General features: G+C 35.6%; 2 protein-coding genes across 3 annotated transcripts in view; one reads left to right on the plus strand and one right to left on the minus strand.

The window, feature by feature from the left end:
- Positions 1-12818, plus strand: part of LOC150100509 (uncharacterized) — a 1094033-nt gene extending 1081215 nt beyond the window's left edge. The window contains exon 40 of the mRNA XM_090402670.1: positions 12717-12818. Within this exon, the coding sequence (XP_090258796.1) occupies positions 12717-12818 (102 nt within the window). The remainder of the gene's footprint in view (positions 1-12716) is intronic.
- Tcs4 (Threonyl-carbamoyl synthesis 4) overlaps positions 2049-17134 on the minus strand; it is a 217885-nt gene continuing 202799 nt past the window's right edge. Inside the window, exon 10 of one of the 2 annotated variants that reach the window (XR_016549260.1) lies at positions 2049-2158. The gene's annotated coding sequence lies outside the window, so the exon portion shown is untranslated. Of the gene's footprint in view, positions 2159-2492; positions 2700-17134 lie in introns of those variants that run through there. The other variant, XR_016549259.1, reaches the window with a different exon arrangement.

Raw genomic sequence — 17134 nt, forward strand, 5'->3', positions numbered from 1 at the left:
CAGACTTTAGGGAGGCAGTTGAGTGTATGAATGAGTATAATATGCCCGAGCGAGTACGAAGGACAACAAATCAGAATGGGATAGTTAGTATAAGGCATCAAAGTAGGAATGGGACTAACGGGCTTCTGCAATTCATGTACACTAATGCCAGGAGTATTAGGAACAAGGAGGAGGAGTTTTTGGCCTTGATTGGCTTCCAGGCCACAGGTTGTTGGTATTAGTGAAACATGGCTGACAGAAGATGATAAAGCTAGTGGGATTGAATGTGATGGGTATAGCGTGTTCAGGAGTGACAGAGAGAATAAAAAAAAAGGGGGGAAGTGTTATTGATGATAGCTGATGAGTTGCAGTCAAGGAGTATAGAAGTTGAACTGCAGGATAAAGAAAAGAGCACATTTGAGGCTATTTGGTATGAGATAGAGGCTAGCAGAACAAAATATACAACTGGGTGCTGCTATAGACCAGGAGATGGAATAGATGGTGGGGATAGTATGCATAGACAAATAGAAGAAATGAGTGGAAGAAGGGTAATTATTATGGGAGATTTCAATTATGGTAACATTGACTGGAAGGAGGAGAGGGCACATGGGAGGAAGGAATTGGATTTTATTTATGCAGTTATTAAGGGACAACTATCTGCGACAGCATGTAATGGAAAATACTAGGGGGGCAGAGAGTGCTTGACCTAGTAATCGCATCTGAGAATGTGGCTATAATAACGAACATGACCATGTTGCCACCAATTGGTGAGAGTGATCATAAGGTCATGACTTGGGAGGTGGCTAAAGGAGTGGAATTTACAATTAAGACAGGGTACATGTGGAATTACAGGGCTGGTAAGTATGACAAGCTTAAGAGTGTGCTTTACGCAGTGCCATGGCATGTAAAACTGCAAGGGCTGGATGTTGATAGTACATGGGAGGTGGTTTAAGAAGTGTTTGCAGGAGGCAATGTTTGACTGTATACCAAGAGTCCGAATAATAAATCAAGTAGGAGTTAAATGGATGAATAACACCATTAAGCTTGAGCTGCAAAAAAAAAGAAACAATTGTGGAGGAATTTAAGGAGAAAAGTGACCAGCAGGTTCAGGAACAGTATTAAGCTCAGGCCAGAAAAGTAACAAGGGTGGTAAGAAAAGCAAAAGCGGATTATGAAAGAATATTGGCCATGCAGGCCAAAGAGAATCCCAAACAGTTTTTTCAATATGTTGCAAGTAAAAGGAAAAATGTTTATGGCAGAATGATTTTAAAAATTGCTGAGGGTAGGGAGGTAACCGAATCAGTCGATATAGTGGAATTATTGAGTGAGCACTTTGCAAGAGTATATCATCCAGGTGGTGATATTACAGGAATGGAAGAACCAACAGCTTATACTAGAATTGTAATGAATGAAGTAGAGATAAATAGTCTATTACAGAACCTCAATGTCAATACATCTGTGGATTGGATAGTATACCAGCTCGTGTCATACGTGAAGCAGCTAAAGAATTGTCAGTGCCCTTGACCATTTTGTTTAATTTGAGCCTCGGGTCTGGGTCAGTCCCAAAGGGGTGGAAAGAGGGGAAAATAGTTCCTGATTTACTTGCCGTTACAACATGTGTATCACAATTAGGGTTAGCATCACCTATTTCATTTGCTTTTTTTTTTTCAAAGTCCTAGTTCTAAGCCACTTTTCCATTATTAAAAAACGTTTCTGAAATATATATAAATACTGGGGTTAACTCAGGACATACTTTGTCCAAGTATCACTTAGCACATCTGAAGATATACTGAGCCTTGGATGAAGGAAGGAAACCTTCAATAATAAAAATCAATAAACAACAAGCAATTGGTTGAAATGCGTATACATATGTTCACTTCAAATCTGACAAAAAAACAAGAAGGCGGAAGCAATAAAACTATATTGTTGTTCATTTAACCCCTCTTTTATTATTCATCAAAATGAACAACAATATAGTTTTATTGCTTCCGCCTTTGAACATTCTGATGCTATTTGTTGGTTTTTTTTGTCTCCATTTGATTTTAATAATTTTTACTTACTTATTCAATTTTAATTTGTTTTGTTTGGATAATTAAGAAATATATATTTGTTTAATTAATTTAAATCTGCCTGCAGACCACCTGTCCCACCGTCGCAGACCACAGGTTGAGAAACACTGCTATAGAAGAAAAGATGTATAAGTACAGAAACTAAGCAATCAATCTGTGAAGTATTTTTTTAACTAGGATTATGAATAAACAATAAACAAAACTATAATTTAGAACTGATCTCTTTAAAATGTGGACATATGCAATTAATTTGATAGAAACCAGTGGCGGCCGGTGAAAATTTTAAGTGGGGTACTGCATATACAAAATAAAAAAAATAAAAAAATTATTTTTTTCCTAATCAGTAACCAATTTATTAATAAATAAATTTACATATAAAAAATTGCTTTATTAAAAATATTTCACCCTCACCATGAACAAACACCAATAATAAAAGTTTCGTATCTCACAGAAATAACACGCACAAGCATACGATACCCTGCACATGCAATGATAAGCATAAATGAATATCGGCGAGTCTAGCTGCAATTGGTGCGATAATTCTCACACTGCATTAGATCGCAGTGCATTTGTTTCGTGTAATGATAACTGAAAAAGTAAAATTCTTTTCATATTTTCAACAGTGACACTCGTCATAATTCAGCCTTGTATCTATAATAAATAAATAAATAATTATGTTATTTTAACAAAATAAAATAAGATTTATAAAAAATAGTTCACCACACACCAATAATAAAAGTTTCGTATCTCACAGAAATAACACCCACAAGCATACGATACACTGCCCAAACGAGCAGTGTTCGGAATCACTTGTCACGTGTAATGAGAAGTGCAAGCGAATATCGGCGAGTCTAGTTGCAATTGGCTGAATGTGATAATTCCGACACTGCGTTAAATTGCAGTGCATTTGTTTCGTAATCTAAAGCATTAATCGAATAATTCCAATTATTAACTATTCAATCAGTGTCAAAACATAAGCTGTAACCTTTAACATGTTGTATTGCATTTATATAATGCTGTAAGCATTGTTATTATTTATAAACACAAACAAAATTTAATTTTTTTCATTTTTTCCTTGGGGGTGCTGCAGTGTCACATTGCTTATGTATGAGTCGCCACTGATAGAAACGTAATTGTTTCATGATTATCTAGAATACAATTCCTTGTGAAGGAAAAATCCATCTTTAGTTAAGAGTACTAATTACACAAAATTAACAAAAAATAAAATTATTTTGAGATTATTTTTTCACATAAAATATATCGCCTCCGTAATGCTTGGAAGAACAACAGGACATTGTACCCTTTGATTCTCATGAGAGAGAGAGATGAATCATTATATGGGCTTTTTCAATTGAAAGTGAGTTAGCCAATCTCATACAGAGGTGGTAGGGTTTTTCATCCCATGTGCAAGCAAATTAGTCATGAGAACACACACAATTTACAGACAAAACTACTATTTGTGGTGGTAGATAGTAGATGTCCTTATGTGTTAATGGTAGTAGTGTTGTAGTTGGTGGATTAAGTTGGGAGAACAGTGAGTTCTGGGTGGAGTAGTGTGCCCTCCCACTATGAGTCCTGCACTTGGACTCCCTGGAGGTGTCACGGAATAATAATGATAATAAATTTTCTATCTGTATTGTTATTTTAAACTTTTGCATATATTCATAATTTCTCTTTTTTTTTTGGATTAACAACAAACTAGAAGATAAAAGTACTAGAAATATATTGCATGTGGCTTAGTCTATCTTACTATTTATATTTAAAATTAATGCTATATTGGAAATAAGCGCTCATGCTTTCAGTAGCACTGGCTGTGGATTTAAAAAATAATGTACTCTTGTATTAGATAATTATATTTTCATTAACACAAAAACTGCAATACAAGAAAATAATTTGAATATGTATATGCAACAAGTGACATGATAATACCATAATCTCACAAGCAATTGTTATGTGCCATCCTATCACAGAGGAAGCCATCAATAGTCAATTTCCAACTCTTAGTGTTCCTGTGTACAAAGGTTCTCCATTTCACTTGGTCTCTTATCTTTTCTTTCAGCAGATCTAATGTTGGTAAGTTCATTTATGTTGTCCATTCAATTCTTTTGTTGTATTCACTTTCTCATTTCCTCATTTCCCAGCAACTGCCCTTTCCAATGATTCATCTGCAATTATTGCCTGCTTAGAGTATTTGATCTTTTTATATTCTCTAAAACCTTATTATCAGTCATTCCTGCAGTCCATGGGATTTTTAATAGGATTCTCATCTACATCCATATATCACTACTGGAAATACCATTGCTTTAATAATTCTAACTTTCATGGCCTTACTAACATCTCTTGTCTTTCAGAGTTTTATCAGATTTAACATAGCTTTTCTCCCAATAGTTATCCTTCTTTTAATTTCATCTTCACATTAACAATCATTTCTTATTCTGGACCCCAATAAATTATAACTTTCAGCCACCTCAAATTTACCTCCTTCAATCATAAATTCATTCCAACTGAACGAATAATAGAAGAGGAACCAGTCTGTCCCATAACATGTAGTGTAAGCAGAAGGGAAGCTGGCAATCCAGTTGCAAAGGGTAGAAAGCAGACCACAAGATGGTAGGTTGGTGATTAGGCCTTTGTGCCATAACTGATCAAATGCCTAGAAGAAATGACCATATAAATTTGTCCAGAGGTGGATTTTGACAATCTATACTGTCATTAACTAATTAGCTGGTGGGCCCCCAGGTGGCAAAGACATTGGTTATTGATGATTTTTGATAGAAATGAACTGAGACCAATCAGACAGTAAGTTGTGTGTTGGCTGCTATCACTTTTTTTTTAATGCCAAAATAGGATAGGTGTTGAAAGACTAGAGGAGGCAGTTCTTGGTATAGTGGGGATACTTATCCCTTGTTTCATTGGGACAAAAGTTGAAGGAGGAGAATGATGCCAATGGGTTAGCCTTGTGTTTGGGTGATATTATCATTGTACTGCAACATGGAAAAGCAAAAGTTGTAGCCAGTGGCCTCACCAAGAGGCTTGAAGGCACACTGTTTTGGAAGACTTGTATAGTGGTCAGTAATTTTGTTCCTGACCACTATCCAATATCTTTTGTTCAAGTAAGAATTCGTAAGGAGTAGAAGTTACAGTGTCATAACATTTCATACCCTTAATGAAAGGTGTTCCATCTCAGATGAGATTATCATTTGAGTTACCAAGAGGAGAACCATCTGCAGTGTATATTTTTAAGTAGAGCTTCTTAAGAAAAGGTCAGTTTTGTAAGGAATAGTGACGATTATGTGATATTTTGTTGGGGCGGTAGAAAGATTATGTTGGATTTTATTAACAGTAAATACCTCAGCATCTTCCCTACCAGCATAATTGGAAGTCAGAATTTCAAGAATAATAGAGAAATCAACAAAGTTTGGTATGAAAATTTTGAGGCAGAGCAGATCAAACAGTAAAGATTGTGCTCAATATTGTCTGACATGGAATGTCATTTCTTACAAATGCACATATTGCTCTTGTAATGGGAGGAATTGTATATAGTGTACTTTGGAAAGTTAACGTTCTGTTAGGAATATCGAATTTAGATTCGATGACATGGTAGTGCATGGGAAATTGTGATGGAATATTTGTTAGCAGCAATAGTAAACTGTGAAGAAGAAGACACAATTTGGAGTAAAGTGAATGACAAACAATATTAAACAGGAATTGCATGTGAAAAAGAGGCTGTGGAAGAGATATAAGGAGACAGGTGAAGAGAAGATGCATGAAGAATATAAGACACAGGCCAGAAGAGTGACTAGTAGTATGGCAAGGAAGGCAAAACTAGAATATGAGAAGAGATTGGTCCTAAGATCCAAAGATAATCCTAGGGAATTTTTTAGCTATGTGGCCAGTAGGAGGAGAAATGACAGTGGAAGATTGATATTGTGGGATAAAAATGAGAATAGAGTGACTGGTGCAGAGGACATACTGGAATTGTTCAATGAACACTTTATTGGAGTATTTCATCCTGGATGAGTAAATTTTAATCCTAGAGGGATAGGGCATGTTCGAGGTTTAGAGGTACAGGAGGAGTGTGTTCCAGATGCTGAGTACTCTGCATGTCAGTAAAGCTGTGGGACTGGATGGTATTTCACCACGAGTTTTCAGTGAATGTGCTAAAGAACTGACAGTTCCTTTGACCTGGCTGAAAGTCTGGCTATGGGAAAGATGCCCTTGGAATGGAAGGAAGGTAAGATAGTGTCATTGCATAAGGGCGGTAGCAGAATGGAAGTGTCTAATTATAGGCCAGTTTGTGTGTCATCAGTAGTTGTTAAGATCTTGGAGAAATTAGTAAGGGACCATATACAGGTTGGGAAGATGAGGGTAATGTTATCTGTGAGAGTCAACAGGGACTTGTAAAGGGGTGCTCTTGTTTTAGTAATATGCTAGCCTTTTATAATAAAGTTACAAGAGCAGTAGATGAGGGAAAGGAATATACTGCCATTTTCTTGGATTTAGCAAAGGCATTTGACAGGGTGCCACATGATAAGCTGATATTTAAGTTGCAGCACAGGGGTCTGTATGTCAGGTTGATCAACTGGATTCAGGATTGGTTGTCTGATAGGTATCAGAGTTGTGTATGGTGGAGCAGTTTCAAGGAGACAGAGGGTTACAAGCAGGGTCCCACAGGGCTCAGTACTGGGACCTATACTGTTTAACCTTTATATCAATTACATTGTCAGTGGATTGCAAGGGGATAGTCAGTTGTTTGCAGATGATGTGAAACTGGGAAGGGTTATTAGTAATAGTGCAGATGTGGTAGCCCTGCAAGAGGATTTGAATAAGCTAGACAGATGGGCAAATGAATGGGAATGTTGGTTTAATGCAGAAAAATGTAAGGTCTTGAGGTTTTGGACACATCAATGGGAAGCAAGCTGCATACTCTATTGGAGGAGCTATACTGGGGGAAGTAGGGGAGACAAGAGATTTGGGGTTGATGATTGATAGAAACCTGAAATTTAGGGGACATGTTGCAAAGGTAGTGAAGGTAACACAGAGGATTGCTGCAATAATGAGAAGGACACTGACCAGCAGAGATAAAAGAGTTATCATTCTGTTGTATAGGACTCTGATCAGATCACACTTCAGATCAGATCAGACTATTGTTCAAAGATTTGGTCCCAGGATTTGAAAGGAATAAATTAACTGTGATAAGGGTACAAAGATGGTTTCAGGACTGTACAATGTTAGTTATGAGGATTGGCTGAGGGAATGTGGACTGCAGAGTTTGGCGGATAGAAAAAGGTGAGGTGATAGTTGACACTGGGGAGTTCTTTCGCTTGGTTGAACAGCATGAAGGAGTGATGACAAGGGGCCATCCCTGAAAGTTACGAAAGGAAACTATGAGCAAGAGGGTGAGGAGTGGTTTCTTTGCATGGAGGGTTTCTTTGCAAACCATGGAATGCATTGCCTGAAAAAGTGGTGAGAGCGAGAATAGTCAATAAGTTTAAGGAGTGGTATGATAGCCTTTGTATTTCCTAGGAAGGACCTCCCGCGATGAGTCTTTTGACTCCATGGAGGCCTGAATAATAATAATAATAATGCTTTTAATGCGACAAAGTGAATATGGCAGCTTTTCTCTTTCTGAATGGTGGACAAGGCATTGTGGATCACTGCACTATGAGAACAACATAACAGATTGTGGCAATGATTAGGAGGATAATGAAATAGAAATAAAGAGTTAGGAGTTATAGTTACACTGTATGTGGATTAGATGACACACTGTAACTTGATTAAACTGCATTTGGACTAATGCATGCAGATTTAGTTCAAGGATCTAGTATACAGTGAAACTTAAACAGTACCATGTCCCTGGAATGTTGGGTACAAAAACATATTGTGAAAAGTGCATACTAGATTATTGAACAAGAGAGATGTTTCACAGAATGAAGGGAAATCAGGACATGACAGGAGACCATTACTAGAAGTTATATAAAGAATTCTGAGCAAAAATCCATGATACTAGTGAAAGTGTTCTCCATAAAAAAAAATAAATATAATGTAGATAATGCATTTTGAGACATATACCTTGAGTAGACCTGGAGTATTTACTGTTTCTATCTTCATGACTTTGAATGTAACTGAGATAATACTGTAAAATCTCGATGTAACTTAAAAATACCAAAGCACTTTACATTGATTTTTTACAGAGGACAAGTCCCATGAGAATGTTGTAAAAATCACTTGTCTCTGTATATTTTGTACTAGATATTTTTGTAATTAACCCTTTGTAAGTTAACTGTATATACTCCTTTAATAAGAATATTTCAGTGTTAAAAACAAGGCAATGTTTTGCTGCTGGAACTTTATGTAATAGCTCTACATGACGTCATAAGAAAGGTTGTATATGATTTCTTTTGTGTATGAGAAAAACTTACAAGCTCTGCACGTAAACACCTCCGAAGTCAGTCAGAAAGGTTCAAACAACTTTCTGATGGCCGGCAACTTACAATCAAAAGAAAGTGGGCTGAACTTGAAAGAAGATGAAAGAGTCATGTCCAATTCTTTGGGGATTACAAACCTTCGTGCGAGGTCTCAGAGAAGGCATAATAAAAAGGGACAGAGCCAAGCATAGGGGGCTTCCTACTTTGAGACATCGCTAGAGAGAGAGACAACTTCTAGGCCAGAGAGAGGGTTTCCAGAAGCCGCAGACGCAACTCCCCACCTCCAGGTTGCAAGAGAAGGCCCTCCAGACATTAAGAGAGAGCCATGAGAAATCGGAACCAGAGTGGAAGCGAGCTGAGACTATATGCAGAGTCTGAATTGGAGCAGTGGTGGCAAAGAACGAGGAAAGGCAAGGCCCAAGTTATTAAGAGAAGAGCCAGAGCCAGCAGTTGCAGTCATCGGCAATTAGAAGCAGAAGTTCCCAAAGTAGGATCCAGAGGAGAATTGCCCATATGCTGAAACCTTTTATATGTGCTATTCGAGAACCACAGATTGCAGTCCAAAAGCCTGCTAATATTCAAGTGATACCATTGAAGCAAGATACTCCTGAAGGAAGCCTGAGACTCGAGATGAAAGAAAAGCCATAAAGATTTTAGTAACACATTCTTGACTGAATGTGTGATACAGAGCCTCTGTAAGTTGTATCATTTTTGTATATTTTCTCTCATAATCTAGGAGATATATTGGATACGGACCGTAAAGAGTTAGTTTATTAGTAATTAGAAGTGTCCATAAGAGAGTCAATTGGCATGTTAGAAATTGATATAAGATCTGTAAAAATAACTTAACAGAGAGTTAGCTAACATCTTTACGAGTAAACTAGGAGTTTAATAAGTGGAATTTGTAAGCAGAGAGTTAATAGGTTTTTGAGTTAAAGAGATTAATTAATACGATAACAAACCAAAAGGCTATTTTACCGCCGACATAAGTTAAGTTTAAGGGAGATAGTAAATCCCGTATTATTCTACAGCCGGGTACGAAACTCGGATCGAAATCCTAGAGTTTCATGCCGAAAAAACTATCAGCATGAAACTCTAGGATTTCATGCCGATAGTTTTATGGATCCTACTTCGGGAACTTCTGCTTCTAATTGTCGATGATTTTATTCCACCTTTGCTCCGAGTTGCCCTGGTGTTGTACTACCCAAGTGATTACTTACACTTGGGCTCGCTGATAGTTTTTTTGGCATGCCGAAAAACTAATATGTTAATGTAAAATATGTTAATATGTTTAAACTATTGGCGAGCCCAAGTGTAAGTAATCACTTGGGTAGTACAACACCAGGGCAACTCGGAGCAAAGGTGGAATAAAATCATCGGCAATTAGAAGCAGAAGTTCCCGAAGTAGGATCCATAAAACTATCGGCATGAAACACTATGATTTAGATCCAGGTTTCATACCCAGCTGTAGAATAATACGGGATTTACCATCTCCCTTAAACTTAGATTAATTAATGTTAAAGTACAAAGGTTCTAATTTATGCTAAAGATTTTATAGATGGATAGAGAAAGCAATCTCTCTATTGTTTAATTCATGTATATTTCATAGTAATGTAAATAAAACGTGTTTTGATTTTTTTGTTAAAGAAGTGCTGCCCGATTGTTTATTTTTACAACTGCACTGTTCCTAAATAAATCGGACTTGTGAGTGGGAAACTAAGTGAGATAGCCGAAGCATAAAGTTAAGTAAAAGAGACCACGACTGTTTGTGTAAAGTTTTATTGAAGGAATTTGTGTTAGAGAGAGAGAGAAATCTGCCGGCTGTATCATTGAGTTTTATGCTAATTAAATGATATTAGTGGCGCAGTATAAATTAAATAAATTTTCTAGTATCTTAGGCATAAGACTCATAGTGCAAAGGGTAGATAAACATAGTACGTAATAATATAAGCAAGAAAGATTCAGAGAGAGAAAGCGTGCACAGCTAAGTAGAATAAAGCTATAAAGAATTAGGAACAGAATAAAGATAGAAGAAAGAGTAAAGATAAAAAGTTATTACATATATATAAAAAAATAAACCAAGAGATAATTCAAATAATATTTGTATTATCTCTTGGTTTGGAAAACAACACCCTTTATTATAATACATCATTGATGTTCAACTATAAAAGATTCAATTATTTTGTAATTTAAAACCAATAACTGTAAATAATAATAAATAAAACGTGAAGGTTAAAAATACATGGGCAAAAATAAAACCAGAAAAGGATAAATGATGTGAGGACATAATAAAACCTCCAAAAGAATGAATGAATAAAAATGTTACATTACAGCATATGAGCCATTTCAACATGGCAAAGAGCACTCTACTGATGAAAAGTGAAACAGGTGGTGGAGTTTATTTAAATAGCTATCAAATTGCTAGTCATTTCTCAATGGCAGAAACTTGGGGATAATTTTAATATGGTGGAGCATCCAATTCTCTGAAATCCATAACATGGTTTCATTATTTTGGAAGTCGAGTAGGTGGTTTTTCAATTTAAGGGATGTAGTTCTGTTCAAATGCATGGAATGTGATTTCAGTTTTGCCAATATCAGCATTTTTTTTTATTTTTATTCTTTTATTATTATTGCTTAGATAAGAATGGGAAGGTTACAGTCATGAAACTGTTCTTGTAGCCACCATCTGATTGTCAAACCTGTATAAGTGACATCACAATTATATTGACAAGGAAATCTGTATACCATGTTGTGGTATTCCAATATTTTGGTGGGTTTTAGTTAGGGTACTCAGTTTTTGATTAGTGATAAAAACTAATTTGCAGTCAATATGTTTAAATTGTATTTAAATGCTTAATATGTATTTTGAATATAGGGTAATTTTACTATTTTATGTAATGGAAAATTTTCTTTGATAGTTGCAGTGGTTAATCAAATCTTAGTTGTTAGGTTTGTGTAGTATATTCACGTTTTTTTTTATTATCTGTGTTAATTTTCTAATTTATGAACTGTAAAAGAATAACTTAGGATACACCTGAAGTATTTCATGTCCGTCTTACATTCACAACTTTGAATGTTTTTTTTTTTTTTTTAATGATTTTAACTTTGAATGTAACTAAGATAATACATCATTGATAAACTGGTTTGAATCATAAAACCAATAACTGTAAATAATGGAATGTGGATGGTAGGAGTTAAAGTGCAGATAGTTCCCAACATGCATAGGTTGTGGAATATTTTTGTAGCTATATGTTTGTTGGATTTAATTAATGTTACATTTAGGAAGTTTCTAGATTTTTCACTTTCTGATTCTATGGTAAATTTAAGTCTGTTAAAATTAAAATTGTTGAGTTGAGATTTGTATGAAAGTTATACATGTCAGGTCACCTATGCATAAAACATCATTCACATTTCCCATAAAAAATAATGCCAAGGGGAGAGGAACGGTTTAGTAAGCTAGATTTCAGATGTGCAAAAAATAGTTAAAATAATGGGCCAATTGTCCACAAATATTTTGACTCATCAGGAGTTCAAAGGTTTGAATATAAATATCATTAGGAGTTAATGTTGTGTGTGATCCTAAAAAATAGTCTTCTAGAAGCAGAGTGAATGATGTCAACATTGGTGTACAGAGCTGTCACATCTAGTGAAGTTAGGTCATTTTGGGATAGAGTTGGGTTTGATATTTTGTTGAAAAAGGTCATTGGCATAATTAATAAGAGTTTAAGTAATTTTGCTATGAGTTTTAATAGAAGTGATGTGGTGATGTCTTCATGTGAAATTATTAGACATATTGGGGTAACCTTTATGAATTTTTACTTGTCCAAAGATATGTGAAGAGCAAGGTATTGTTTTACCTATTTTATGTTGATTTTTTAATTCATGTAATACATTATCAATCTGTTTCATGAGAATGGGATTGGATATTTTTTGGTATGCATTTTGATCATTCAAAATTTCTTCTATTTTATTATACATTTAATAAGACTTTGATGATCACCTTATAGTGTCTAAAAATAAGATCAGATATTTTACTTGGAGAGTATAGTGAGTACAGAAACAGTTAAGTTTAAAATGAAGTTTGATTCACATTGCAAGGGCCTTCCATAATGAGAATTTGGCTTAATGTGTCGGTGATGATAATAAAAATTCTAAACAATTCAAATCAAAATCTTTAGTCACTTTCTTGAAAAGCTTGTGTTCTTAATTTAAAAAAAAAAAACTAATATATTTTTATTAGGTGATTGCCATTCACAGTCAAACAATGGAAATTCCAGAATGTCCAGAAGGCTGGGATGGACTGTGGATAGGATACAGCTTTATGATGGTAAGCTTTATGTAAATATGATTGATGCTGTCTCTCATTTACTACATAAAAGATTTTTGGTTAGTAAATGAAGGGACATTTACAACCTAGAAAAAAAAGTTTCATGTGATATTTGCTTATGGTAAACTATAGCTTCATACAGCACATCTCAAGTGTTGCTCAAAATATATTGAAAATGCATTATATGTCTATATCACTGATTTCATATACAAAATCATATAGTTACCAGAAAAAAAATACATCATAACAAACTTAAATTGAACTTGGAGGTATAACCCATGGGGAACATATCCTGAAGAAGAAATATCTTCATGAGAGAACCCATCCATCCATATGGAATTAATCATGAGAAAAAAAGAGGAAGAGCTGAATTAGCAAATGTTTATTTGTAAATTTATGACTAAACTACCTTTAAATGCATATTTAGAGTTACATGTTCATTATAGAATTATTAAAATATATGGCTTACCACAAGTAAAAGAAGCAAATCCAGGAAATATAGAGAGTGAACAGCGGGAAATGTTTAGGCAGTTGAGCTTGCCGAGCGCAATTGTTACGGGAGATTTTAACTACAGCAGTATAAATTAGGGAATGGAATTTCTCGAATTCTTGAGGGGGGAAAATGTCTTAGGCAACATGTGGTTTTGACTTGGAAGATGAATAAACATGCACGAGTAAGAGAAAGGAATATATGTGGAATTATAAGGAAGCTGATTATAACAGTCTTAGATATCAGCTTGGAGCAGTTCCATGGATGGAGGAATTTGAAGGGTGAGATATCATCAGTTCTTGGGAACTTGTGAAGAATATTTATTAGCAGCAATAGTTTGTTGTATACCATGAGTGAAAAAGAGAACATAATTTGTAAAGTGGATGACAAACTGCAGGTAAAAAAGAGGTTATGGAGGAGATATAAGGAGAGGGGTGGAGAACAGATGCATGAAGAATATAAGACTCAGGCCAGGACAGTGACTAGGTCTGATAAGGAAGGCAAAACTGGAATATAATTAGAGATTGACCCTGAGATCGTAAGGAATTCTTTTGCTATGCCGCCAGTAGCAGGAGAAATGATTGTGGAAGAATGACATAGTTGGGTTAAAATGGGAATAGAGTGACTGATGCAAAGGACATAGTGGAGTTGTTCAATAAATACTTTATTGGAAAAGTAGGTTTTAATAGGGTAGGTTTAGAAGTGCAAGAAGAGAGTATGTTTGTTTCAAATACTGAGTATTTAAGGGACTGGATGGGATTTTGCCATAGGTTTTAAGAGAATGTGCTAAAATAAAGAACTGACAGCTCCACTGACCTCAATTTTCTGTGAGAGTTTAGCCACAGGTGCCATTGTGTAAAGGTGGTAGCAGACTGGAAATTTCAAACTATAGACCAGTTTGTATTTCATCGATAGTTAAGATTGTGGAGAAAATAGTGAGGGATCATTTACAGTGTCAGACAGATGAGTGTAATGTTATCTATGCATTGGATTTGTTAAGGGGCACTTTTGTTTTAGCAATATATGCCTTTTATATAATAAAGTGACAAGAGTGGTTGATGAGGAAAAGGCATATTCTGCCTTTTTTTTTTTTTTGGATTTGACAGGGTACTGCTTGATAAGCTGATATTTAAGTGGCAACACATAGGTTTAGATATCAGGTTAGTGAACTGGATTTGGATTGGCTATGTGATAAGTATCAGAGAGTTGTGTATGAGGGAGCAATATCAAGGAAGCAGAAGGTTACAAGTGAGATCCCACACGGCTCAGTACTGGAATGTATTGTTTAACCTTTATATCAATGAATTGCTGGGGATCAGTTGCTTGCAGACGATGTGAAACTGGGAAGGGTTATTAGTAATAGTGCATATTATTATTACATCATACCTCCAGGGAGTCCAAAGACTCATCGAGGGAGGGCAACTACTCTACAACTCTTCATCTAACTACTCTACCAACCTTCATCGTCTAACAACATGCCATCTACTGCCGACTACCACCGCTAGTACTTTCACATACAATCACCAACATCCATGCCCATGACGGGATTCGAACCTGCAGCGTTTTGGCTGGAGAGCAGATACGCCAACCAGGCCAGCATGTGGTATGTGGCAAGAGGATTTGAATAAACTGGACAGATCGGTAAATGAATCAGCTAAATTTTGAAGTTTGGGATGGGAAGCTGTATACTATTTTGGAAGAATTGTACTGGGGATTTTGTTTAATGGGGAATATATTGCAAGGTGGTGAAGGTGACCCAGAGGATTGCTGCAATATTGAGAAGGATGCTAACTTGCATTGTACAGAGCCCTGATCAGACTACACATGGGCTATTGTGTTCAAATTTTGTCCCCAGGATTTCAGGGGATAAATTAACCATGAAAAACAAAGACAGAACTGTACAATGTTAGTTATGAAGACAGGCTGAGGGAATGTGGACTACAGAGTTTGGTGGATAGAAGGGGTGGTGATATGATCGAGATTTTAAACTGTAGTGGTTACAGGGTTGACACGGAGAATTCTTTAGTTTGGTGGAACAGGGGGAAGGAACCAACCCTGGAAGTTGTGAGCAAGAGGATAAGGAGTGGTACGATAAGTATTGTTACTCCATGGAGGCCTGAATCATCATCATAATAATAAACCCTATTATATATATTTTATCTCCAGTTACTGAGACAATCTCAAGGTTAAAGCAATTGACTTGCTTATTAAAACTACAGCCAGGGCATTTAGGAAACTAGATTAAATATTTCAAACCCGTAGTATTTTTGCCTTGAGGTTAACAACATAACTGCAAAGGCATGCAATGCAGAAATGACTGTCTCTTTTACCTACCATTCAGTGTTTTGACTTTTATATTAAGATCAACTTCAAAACTGTGTTGTGTGTATATTGTGGAGAGAATCATTCAATAATCTTTTTGACCCCATGGTCTGATTGTTTAAGAATAATAGATAGATGTCTTTTGTGACAATGTTTATTGCAATCCATCTTTCAACTGGTCTTCAAGTACTTATTATCTTTATCCATTCATTTACAGGTTCTAACTAGTTTTGTTATTTTATCTTTTCTATAGAGGTGTTTAACTATTTCAGATGCATTAAAACTGATCTTATTATACTTTTATATATAATATATAAAATATATTTGCTTAAGTGCAAAATTGAGTTGTTGTTCTTTCCCTCCATATTGCTCTGTTTAAACATTCAGAAATCTTGATTGCTTAAGCACTTGCTCTATTCCTTCATTAATCTGAATTCCTACGTATTTGAAATTCATCACTTGTTCAATTATTTTTCTAACTTACACCTGAGTGTTTTGGTTATTTCAATATTATATTTTTGGAAAATCTGTTGGAAATGAAATATTTCTTATTACCTTCTATATATATATCTTGCTATAGACTTCATGACATCAAATGTCTCAGTAACCCATAATGCAAAACATTATGAGAACAGCTACCACGCATATCAGTTCTGACCTTTATTGAGGTCTTGTCAGTGGGAGCCAGACCCAGGAAGATATCTCCTTAGAATCTGTATAGAAGTCGTATATTTTCTAGTCTTGCCATGAAGATACTTCTTGCATAAACTTTGTTTGTTTACGCTTAGGTAAAGGATTAAACAAGAATATAATTCATTTTGTAAAAAAGTGAAAAACCTTTCAACCACTATCTCTGATTTAGAATATTTTAATAATAGGTGAACTTTTTTGTTTGTTTGTACTACTTTTATATCAAAAATATATGATTTCTCCATTGATTCTATGTTATCTTTTGGGGTCTAGCTCCCACTGATGAAACCTCAATAACGGTTGAAAGCGGTCCCTTCCATAATGTTTTTGTATTATGGGATACTGATGTGAAGACACTTTACACACAAACTTCGTTTGCTTGCACTTGGGTAAAGGATTATTGATTTGGGCCTATGACAATGGAAACATAAATTCCCATCCTGTAAGCAAACCCTGGTTCTTCAAAAGATGTGTTAAGGCTGTACAAGTAAAGAACCAGGCATACTGCAACTGGCTATCATCAAGAATTCCTCTCACAATACTTACACTAAAGCAAAAAAATCATCAATGCATCATAAGCCAATTTCCAAAGAGCCAAAAGCAGAAAACTTGTATTGCGCCCCGGTGGCAAACATGCATTTTGGTTTCTTGCCAAGTAAGTTGGCCACAACTTATGGCCAACAATGCTCCCAGATTCATAAATCCTATGCATCATACTTTTACTTAAATGCCTGGCTAGCGAATTTTGGTAAATGTTCCCCAAACATCCAATACCGCCACTCATCTTTCACCAGAACGTGATCAGAAAAATCCTGTCAAGATACCCAAA

Source organism: Typopeltis vanoorti, chromosome 13 (genome assembly GCF_054136105.1).
Source record: "Typopeltis vanoorti isolate ZY-2024b chromosome 13, IOZ_Tvanoo_1.0, whole genome shotgun sequence".
NCBI lineage: Eukaryota > Metazoa > Arthropoda > Arachnida > Uropygi > Thelyphonidae > Typopeltis > Typopeltis vanoorti.